This window comes from Falco naumanni, chromosome 3, assembly GCF_017639655.2.
Source record: "Falco naumanni isolate bFalNau1 chromosome 3, bFalNau1.pat, whole genome shotgun sequence".
In the NCBI taxonomy this organism is placed as follows: Eukaryota; Metazoa; Chordata; class Aves; order Falconiformes; family Falconidae; genus Falco; species Falco naumanni.
Window position 1 is genome coordinate 86,794,242 of NC_054056.1, and position 11,181 is coordinate 86,805,422.

The 11,181-nt window shown below is 38.1% G+C and overlaps 1 protein-coding gene across 1 annotated transcript; it reads right to left on the reverse strand.

The window, feature by feature from the left end:
• Positions 1-648: 648 nt before the first annotated feature.
• Positions 649-7,121, reverse strand: SLC7A13 (solute carrier family 7 member 13). Its single transcript, XM_040585572.1, has 4 exons — positions 6,398-7,121; positions 3,710-3,841; positions 1,642-2,006; positions 649-894 (listed from the first exon to the last, which is right to left on the reverse strand). Exons 1-4 carry the CDS (start codon positions 7,119-7,121, stop codon positions 649-651), a joined length of 1,467 nt encoding a protein of 488 aa, XP_040441506.1.
• Between the last annotated feature and the right edge of the window lie 4,060 nt (positions 7,122-11,181).

Consider the following 11,181-nt stretch of genomic DNA (forward strand, 5'->3'; position numbering starts at 1 on the left):
AAAGGTCGCAGACAATTTTATGACGTTCTTCAAAGGTTTTTATCAGAAATAAATTCAGAAAAAAGAGGTAGCAGATGAACAGAAGTATAAAGCCTTTAAAACCAGAAGTTCTAATAAACTTGACTACAAACTAAAAATAATGCAGATAAATTAGTTTGGAGACCAAAAGTGTATTTATATAATGATGCTGTTAAATATGTATTTACTCATTTATTATATAATAATATCAGTAATTATTTGTGCTGTAATTTAGTCTTATTTCCATCATTGCAATAATACATGCAACTTTAACTGTGCCTTCAGGAGCATGACAGCATTTTACAGATTTTACCTTTTAAGAGAGATTCTTTGCACCTATTAAATAAGTATGCATAAACACCTACATATATGTATGTGTACACACAGACACACAGAAATATATATATACATTCATTATGCTAACGTCTATATATACATATGCATATATATACACATGTATATATGTATGCAATATATGTGTATTCATCTATGTATGTGCATACATATAAATACATGCACATGCATGCACACCTATGTATCACACTTAACATCTAATGTGTACCTTCTACAATCTCAGTTAAACAAAATCCTCTCTTGGTTTTTAGTTGTACTGGGATTAAACATTTGCCATTATTCACATTTGCCCTCTGCAGATCCATCAGCAGGAGAAACTTCCAACAGGAGCTGTAAGTGGCAAGTAATTTTATCAAGAAATGCAAAATGCAATTTATAATGTATAAAAGGTAAATAAATAATAAGACTTCCCAGCATAAACAAGAAAGCATAAACATATTGCAGGTTTGGGGACCAGACTATGGGAGCTAAAACTAAGAAGAAAGACACTGCCACCATCACAAATGGAACTGGTAGAAACACCTGCAAGAGAAAGAAAAAGACTGGTTTAGGAAATAAACTGACCACGTGATTATATGCCTCATTCATAAGAGTAATAATGCATTCTTTGCCACACTAGAGCACCATTTCTCATGTTGTTGCAATCTCACCCATGACAAGATTCATCTGACCTCAAACTGCCTACAAGATAGGCGTCTTTTCTAAAACACTTGTTCAGACGTCTTCTATTGTTAAGGTGGAGAGACAGGTAGCACCTGAAACCATTTGTCCACACATGATACTACAAACTTCTAAAAGAAACTCAGGGTTCGATGCCTGGAAGAAGACTTCACAATAATCATACACTTCTAACCCAGCTTTCTGAAAGCTAGGTTGAGAGGAAATTAAACATATCGTTAATGTCTGAGGTTGTGTCAGGAAAGATGAGAGTAGATGAAGGTTTAATTAACCATGAATGGCCAGCCTGGATCCCACACTGTTCTGGTTACTGCTTGATACTGGTATGGTTTCATGTTTGTACGTTTCCCCCATTCTGTATATATTCATCTCTTGCTTTTAAGTGCAAGCTCTCTGGGGCAGAGATTATCTGTCTGTTCTTTTCCTTCTACAATAAAGCAAGTTTTTGAATAAGGCTCTAAACATTGTGATTATTATTTGTATTTTTGAAGTGACTATCCAGTTTTTACCTGCACTTGTCCTGTAACTTTTGCATGCTACCCATGACTCAAAAATATCTGTAAAACTATTTTGTAACTTATTTCCATTTACTTTGTATGGTCGATGTAGATGAGGTTCCCGGTATCGAAGTACAATCAGGCTCGCACAAGTCAATCCAATCATAAGCCAGGCAGAAAATCCAAAGTAATTTGTTAACGTAATAAGGTCAGAGGGGATGATAAAAATGGATGCGATGATGGTTGAAAAAATCATGGCTGGTGCTGGAGTACAGGAGCGGACATTAAGCATAGATATTAAAACAGGTAGATGTCCTGACTGACTTCCAGCATAGCTTAATCGCCCTAGTGTGAACATGCTGCTGTTGAGGGCACCAAATATTGAGACAGCAACAGAGAGAGGAATGATCCAGGCAACAGAAGGGATCACTCGATCAGCCCAAGTGACTGCCACAGCAACTGCAAGAAAGCAAAGCATTAGTGTAGTGTAGGCATCATGTTTTGAATTACTAACAGACTCAACAGAAACAAAACAAAATACAAGAAACACCTATTATTTACCAGCAATGCCTGGGTTTTTTGTTACAGTAGTCAACCATGATTAATGGAATCCTAAGGGTATTTAATTCAGGAGCTAAAAATTTTCAGGGTGGGGGGATGACAGCAAGAAGGAGTGCTGCCAGCCAGAGCAAGCCAGGTAAACCTGCTGGGGCCAATACCATAGTGATGGACTGCCCAGCGGGAGCAAGCTGCATCTCACTGCCATGAATCACAAACGTGCACGCATGGGCAAGGCCATGCAGAGAAGGAAAATGAATGCATTAGTCCCCAGTGTGGCCACAGTGGTGACATGATCTACTGTTATGAGGGAATTGCCAACACGAGTGCACGTATGAGCAGAGATGGGTCAGAGAGCTTGTTATTGATGAGGTTTTGCTTTGGGTGGAACTGAGAAAGGTAAAAGATTATTTCTGAATAAGAGACATTCAATAATGCTAGGAAATTAGCTATAGCCCATATTGTAGTGAGGACTAATATTTAGTGGGGCTATAACCAATAGCTATGAGGAATATAGGTCTTGCAGTGACCTATGTACCATAGGAAGTTTAATTACAGATGGGGAAAACACCACCCCACCACCTACTACCCACCCAAAAAAAAACCATAGTGAAAGAATAAGAACTGCAGCAATGCATAGCAACGTTTGAAACAAGAGATATAATTGTAAAGCTATCTCCTCAGCTGACACAGATAAGCACAGCTCCCCTGGGATGTTTGGAGCTGGTCATGCCAGCTGGGCAGCTGCTATACGCAAATACCCTGGTACTCACTGCCTCTTTCATTGTAGGGTGGCTCTGAAAATGTATGCATCCCTCCCAACACATAGCCTGCCAATGGCTGAGCAATAATAAAGGGCTGCTGAGTGACAGTTATACTGCTCCCATTTATGTTATTGAGCTGTTTTCACAGGAAAAAAATTAACTGATCCATCCAAATGATGGTATGTTTTTTGTCACTCCTGGAGGCAAGGTCTAAGAGCTCAGTCTCATTACAGTGGTATTTAAAAGGTGCTGTTTGGACAATCAAGGAGAAACACAGCCCCTCTTGGACCTATTCATGGGCAGCTTATTGGTACAAGATCTGAGAGAGGCTTTACATACACTGGATTTTTGTATAGGCTCTTCTAAGGATTCATAATATTTATCATGAATCCACCCACCCACAAAATGGTTACATTTTTGCGTCCATAGTCTTTTCTATATTGCTAGCTACTAAAGGTAGACTTGTTCACCTCCTAAACAGTAACAGCTTTAGCCTGAGACACCATGAGGTAGGGGAGGAAGGAGAAGAGAGGATTAAAACTACAGGAAAACAAAGGTCTTCTCTATGCTCAACAGAGACCCGATCTCCACCTGATTTTCCAGGTTTTAATACACTTCTGATTTCTTTTTAGACAGCGCAGGTATAAGCCAACATTTTCAGCACATAATAAATTCTTTCTGCATTCAGTCCAACTTGTGTCATACAGTTAAAATTAAACAAAAATCCTCTGTTAAAACTTAGAATGAAAACTTAGATCAGCAGGAATAACCCAGTAAATTCACATCAAATGGGTATGCTAATGGACCATATCTTTTTAACAAAAAATGTCAAATCCATACCTGAAGAGACAATTTCCTTAGGTGTTAGGACAGTCAGATATGAGATGTTCACCAGTAAATAAAAAATAATTACTGCAGGAACAGCAGTCATCACAGTTAAGGGGATATTTCTGCTAGGGTTTTTCATCTCTTCTGAAAAACACAATTTAAAAAGATTAATGAAGCAAGCAGTGTGGCTTCTGCAAGTGTGTTTTAGTAGTGAATCTGCACAGAGCTTGACAACACTGATACCGACGTCCTGCCGCAACCCCTAATCATGGCTGCTAAGCTAAGTTCCTTGTGAGGTCCTACAGTGGTTATCAAACAGTTTATGAGAGAAGCCTAAACAATTCTTTTCATATTTTTTTTCTTATTCAGCTTTCTTTTTTTTTTAACTACCTGGGAAGGAGAGATGGATGGAGGTCTGATAAAAAAATGACAAAAGGACTGATAAATTTGATTTTATTTGATTAAAGACATATTTGATTTACATTAGAAAATCGATTTGGTAAGAAATTTTCAAGTAGCTATACTTTTAAGTCACTAGTTTAAATATGAGAGTCTAAAGCGAGACTATTTATTCTTACACCACCTTATGAGACCTGATGAGAAACTTTCTGAGTGTATTTTCGTATTTCTGCACAAAAGCTTTCTCTTCGCCCTTATATCAGGAAATGCAGACAAGGTAAAGGGAGAGGCTGGAGGTATTGACAGAACAGTAGTAATGCAGCGGCTTTAAAAGGGGTCCATTCCCAGCTGGATTCTACTGTTGACTGTATTTTCCAGGGCATAAATTGAAGAGGAAAACTTTTTAGTGCTAAGCCTGGCATCTTAACTTAAAACTACTCTTACCAAATAAGGAAAAACTCCAATTTTTGCCGCTGAACAACTGAGGCACTCACAAACATTCCTGATCATGTGATCGTCCCAGCAAAAGATGGAGCTGGTTTCCAGAACCCTAATAATTCATCCTCATCTCAGTCAAAAAGGGTCTTCCTCATCTCTTTCAGTCCTTCATCTCTTTCAGTCTTTCATCCCTTCCCTCTTGCTCCCTCTCCCCTCCCCACTTCCCTCAGCATTTAAAGAAGAATTCCTGAGTATTACCAATCAATAATTCACAAGGGGGAAGAAGTGCAAAGTCAAATGTGCAGTTTACTTAAGCTCTTTTTTGGGGAGAGAAATCCCTTTCCGCCCTCAAATATAATTTCTGTCTCCTGCTCAGAACATCAGCTTTGAGCTGGCCCCAGCGCCAGCTGCAGCGCGCAGAGCCAGAGGGACTGAATGAGCATAACAGTAAAATTCAGACATGAACTATCCAAGAATTTGGGATTTATTTCAAATGTAAGAAATACACGTTGTAATTTTGAGCCCAAAAGAGGACAATCACCAAAATTGCCAATTTAAATTTATCTTTCCATTTGTTTTGTTGCTCATTACAGTCCTGCCATCCAGCTGGCACCCGATGCTGTAGCCAAAGCTCACAGGAATGAAGTTATTGTTAAAGAATAGGAAATTCAGTTCAGAAGGGGACTATTGCACAGGTTGCATCTGTGTAAACAACTGTGCTGCCCAGTGTATCCTATTTATTATTACTGCTAACTGATCAGAAAACTAATATTTTACCAATTTTTTTAAATTATTTTCTTGGGCTTAAAATGCTAAATGTTTCCATTTAAGGAAATCCTAAGATTTCAAAATTATACTTTGCTGATATATATAACTTCTTTTATTGCAGCATATTGTAATGCTGGAATACTAAGTCATTTTTTTAAACATTAACCCACTTTTCACACGGTTCTCACCATTGAACTTTGTGTTATCCATTTCACACATTCACTTTATTTAATGTTTTACATGTGATAGAGGTCAATGGATAAATAGGGTTAAAGATATAAGAGCAACATCCAGTTGCTTATGATTCAATTCTATAAATCTGATGATACTATTAAACTGTTCATTTAACTCATGATGTGCATAACTAACATTATGAACATTATCTCTGCAGCTTCCATGAAAAACTGCTCTATTTATTACTGCCACATGTCACCAGACACAGAAAAAGTAAACAGATATTCAAAAAGGTTTAGAATGTTTAAAATTGAACACAAGATACATGAAAGGATTTATACTACTTCCCTTAGATTCTTCCTCACCTCCTGTACAAAACTCCTATTTTCCCACAGAAGTGATTACTGACCACCCTATATATTCCATAAAATTACGATATTTTAACACAATTAAAAGTGACTTTGTTCATTTACAAACCAGCTGCATAACCTCAGAGAAGGTACAGATATTTAAATGCAAATAAATCAGTCATCTTTTTTTTAATTTGGTCCTTACTGTGCACGCAGCTTGGCACGGGTACCTTAGTTCTTTTCTAAAAACGCACTGACACTGACACTGAGAGAGATAAAATGTAACCTTTTAAAGTATGAAAAAAACCCAAGTTTATGCATGAGATTTTAAATTAACTATTTTGATTTCTCTTGTACTCCTCCGGAAATGTCAGTCTGATTCTGGAGACTCCACAAGAAGCAAGAAACCTCCCTAGAGAGACCAACAATGCCTCTTCTACCAGCTCCAACAAACACAGGACTCATGTAAAACATGAGATCCTATGGTCTTGAAACAAGTTCCATCAAGATGAGCTGAGGAACACAGTAAGAATGGCAACTGCAGAACAAAATCTAAAGAACAGTGAGATACCTGCCATATAATTGAGGGACCACCAGCCACCATATGCGTACAGTCCTTGGAAGAAGGCTTCAGCAACCTCTGATGGGTTGGGCATTTCTGAGCTGAATGCATCCTCAAACCTGGCCAGACTCTCCTTTCCCCCACCAACGAGGAGCACTATGCCACCGACAGCAATCACAGACAAGGCCATCATCTTCAGCAGAGTGAAAACTGTCTGCACCCATGCAGCCATTTTGACACTGCAGCCATTCAAAATGCCCAGGGACCAGAGAACGGCCAAGGCCAAGCATTTCTTCAGTGCTTCAGGTGCAGGGCAAATGCCGTAGAAGGGCTGGGTGGCATACTCAGCAAACAGCAAGGCACGAGCAGCATTCGAAGCTGGCTTGGTAAATGTTGACGTCCAGATAAACATGAAGGCAGGCAGGGATCCAAGGCCTCTTTTAATATGGCTGTACTCTCCTCCAGAGAAGGGCAGCGCAGCTCCCAGCTCCGCATAGCAGAGGGAACCCATCAGAGAGACCAGCCCAGACGCAATCCAGATCGTTAGCGCAACGCCGACATTGAGTAAGGAATGCTTTAGCACTCCTGTGGGAGACACAAAGATCCCTGCCCCAACGATTGATCCTATAATAAAACTTACCCCATCTAAATAACCTATATTTCTTTTGAGTTCTATCTTGGCTTTTTCTTTTCTTTTCACATCTTTGGGATCATTGCTTTTTCCTTTCCCCATTTTCTTCTGTTTTTCCACAGCAGATTATATGACTCCAGAGGCTGGATTACATGTATTGCCCTTTCGCTTTGTTCTTAGCAGACTGTCATGGTCCTACTTGCTAGTGAAATGTTACAGGAAGCCTGGCTTAATCATTCAGAATAAAAGCATACTTTGGGTTCTGATGCCTTCTGTGTGAAGATGATTAACCAAATACTTAAAGAAACACTGGCAAATCATGTACATGTTGGTTTAATATGTACTTCAGAATTTATTAAGGTCTGGAGGTATTTTTACAGAAAATGGTGTAACGAATAATGCGCAGTAAATGCTCATTTCTCATCTGCTTATCAGCAACAGATTTCAATTTTTTTTACGTGTCTTCAGAGACAACTGCGAGAGGTGGGTAAATGTGACCTTTGCGTCAGGCCTAGGGAAAGGGGAAGGGTATAGCAGCCTGAAGAAAGAAATCAGCCCTCCTTACATTATTGACAGTGACAAGGGCATTAGTTGAACAGCCTGTACTATTTTTCCAACCATCAATACATAAAATGAACAGTGATAACCAGTCATCACCAGTATGATTTGCCAAATCCTCATCACTCAATGGGTATACTGGAGCTTGTTTATTTAATTTTTAGTTTATACTGATTAAACACTGCCCCAGAAAAAAAATTACCAATTTTTTTCCCAGCTTTTCTTGAGCATTCATCGTTATAGTAGTACCCAAGCACTTCCTAAGCAAGTATCAATCTTTGGACACTGCATTGAGGGGAAGGGCTGTACCATCATTTCCATTGTCTGTATGGCGGCTGTGGAACAGAAAGCTGAAAGTTCCCACCAGTTTGGTGTGTGCCTTTTAAGGTGCAGCCACTGATGTTTCTATGTATTTACCAATCCTTGGTACATTTTATGTTCAAAATACAGAAAAGGAGCTTCTCTTCAATCAGATGTGGATGTATCGTTGCCGCAGATTTCTGCTCCAAGAAAAATGTTGGTGTTTTTTAAAGAGATATAGAGGAAAATGGGCAAAAAGCAGGAAACTAACTGAAAAAGAAGCTAAGCATATACCTTAAGGGTTGTTAAGTGCCCAACTAGTAGCTACATAGTTCTTACGTTTTGCCAGTCAAGTCGCGGAACCAATTTACTCATGGCTTTTACAGGGTCCAACCTGAAAGACACAGTGCTTCAGGTAAGTCCTGAACAGCATGATTTTCACTCAAATACAAAATAAATTAGTGTGGAAAATTAGGTTTACGTAATATGTCATCATATGAAAGACCTTTAGTTAAAGTAGGCATGTGCACAGACTGTTATTTCTTAATTTTTTCAATGACTTGGTTAAAGTAGGTTTCCATCAGCACACAGAAGCTGTGCAGCATGGTCAGTGACAGAATCCACAGCTCCAGAGAAGCTTTTAACCATAAGACAATTCTTCCATCTTCTGCAAATCATTGTACCACAACCAGGACAACTATATACTTTCACCTTAAAAAACAGCAAGTCCTACAGACTACAAAAATTTAGTTCTACATGAAATACACCTCTATTTATAAAAATTTGCATGCATTTTAAATTGCATTTATTCACTTTATAGATTGCAATATGTATTTAAGTATGCATTTACCATGTATTATGAATAATTCATAATAAATCAAATATTTATTCACCAGTATTCATTAATCGGAACTTAAGTGTGACAAATGTTTTAAATTGTTAAAATATGTAATTTCCTGTTTAATTTCCATGCCTTTTCTAAGTCTCCTTCTCTGTGAAGGCACATATATTTTTTGATATCCCACAATCTTCTAACTCTTTATTTTAGGTGTTCAGCCATGTACAGCTAGATTTGGATTACTATTTTAAAACAAATCAGTATTACACTAAATGGCAGCTTAAAGTACAGATGCAATTGATTTTGTTACACTGTTCATCCTACAGTACATTAATTTGTTGTACAACAGAAGCATTTCCAAAATCTCCCAAGCAGCATATTAATAAGGATTTTTTACTTCTGACAAAGCTGCCCAATTTCAGAAAACTCCACTGAGATTACTACTTTCTTGCGTGTGCTTTCTGCCTACCTCAGATAAATGTTTATAGACTTTCAGTGAAATGCTTTGGAGATTCATGCAAAGTATGCTTCTCATTTTGGTGTGTTGTTGCCAGAGTAGGAGGAGGTAAGAGCAGAGGTAATGACAACATTCCTACAAATCCAACAAAAACTGACATTCTGGAAACAGCATGCTAACATGAGCATTACCAGGGCAGAACCTAGTAAAATACAGCTGGTTACACAACAACAGGTAGTTTTCAGCCAAACTGCTTTCTTTTTTAATATGTAAGGGCAGAGTCTTCTGAAGCATGCCATAAATATTCACGTCCCAGTTTTTCTGTAAAATGTCAAACTCCTTCCTCTGGCTAAGAGGATAAATTGCCACAGTCTGTATGATTATGTCAGGGTGTCATACGTCAGTGTCTCCTGCCTCACACCCAACTACATACTCAATACCTGGACAAATTCACTTTGATGACAGTATCCAGAGACTCAATCACTGGATACAGGGCAAAGATAAATGATTAAAATAACCTCGACACATCTGTAAGACAAGCCTAAGATTCCCCTGATACATGGAGTAGACCAAAACGTTGTATCATCATCAAAATAAAACACCAAAATACCACAATTTTTATAGTCAATAGGGAACGACATTTCTTTTGAGTGCCAGCTAAAATGAGGTCAAGAGAGTGCTATGTAACAGCTATGGTTGAAGGCTGAAACTTCAGCTAATCATTTCTAGTGTTCCTAGCATTTAGGACCTTCCCTTTAAATTTTCTTTTAAAATTCTTTTAGCCTTCAATGTCAAGTTTTTAATTATCAACTAGCTAATTCTTATCAGGAATGATATCTTCAGTCACTGTAGTTTCTCTAGATTGAAAAGAAACCAGTTTAGAAAAGTAATGGAAGAGTATTTTTGTTGCCTAAAATCGATATGTCATATTTTGTAATTGTGATTAACTGAATTTCAATGTACTTGGATGAGAAGCCTCGATTTCAATCTTGTCAAGAATTTTCTGTGTGTACTCACTAGTCCTTCTTATGATCCACTCACTGATTAGATGGACTGGAAAGAACCCCATCTGTCTAAACAATGTCAGATTTTAAAACATTTATTTATTTCCTTTTCAATCAACTACAGTGTTTCAAGCATGGTATTGACTTATCACTGCACCATCACAAATCTTTTAAGGGGAGAAGATATAGAAAAATTAGAAACCACTTTGGCTTGCAAAGTTTCAATAACTCTCCTGTATTGCCTCTGAAAAAGCTTTCTGTTGCTGACATTCACCAAGGATAAAGAAGCAATGGAACAAAGGAAAAACCTGAAGAAACCTTCTAGGGAAAAAAGTCAGTGTCATTCTTCCTTGGCAGACATCCAGGAACATACTGTATTTAATATGACCGATGAATTTGATCCTCCCTTTTGGTCTCCTCTTCTTCAGCTCACCTTTTGTGGGGAACATTACATTTCGAAGTAGTTTTGTCTTGCCTTCTGAAAGGAGTTCAACAGCTATTCAAGGACTTCTGTTAAGTTCCATTAGAGGGAAGACAGTTTACTATTTGCCACACCAGACCCCATGACCATATTCACAAACTTATTTAGAATATGAGTCTGCACATAAGAGACATGTGACAAACTACTGCCTTGGCAATATTCCTGTTTTCCTGTTCCTGGTACTCTGCCAAACTTATTGCACAAACTTATTTTTACTAAAAGTCTTAAGGATCTACTTGTTTCCCTGGCAGATACATCATTCTACTTTTATTATTGATCATGAAACAGACCTCACACAGCAGTCAGCTATTGGCAAACCAAAAAACATGGGAAAAGTCATTGTTCTGTGACATGCTAAGATGTTTGCACTTGCATCCTATACAGGTGTTCATACTAGCTGTAGAGTTTACTTCAGTATTTCTCTTTGATAAAACATCAATGTAGGTTTATTTGCATGAGCTACTGTATACATTCATTTTTGGGGCTGCGAAGTGTGAAGAAAAGCATGATGGATTTTTTGCAGT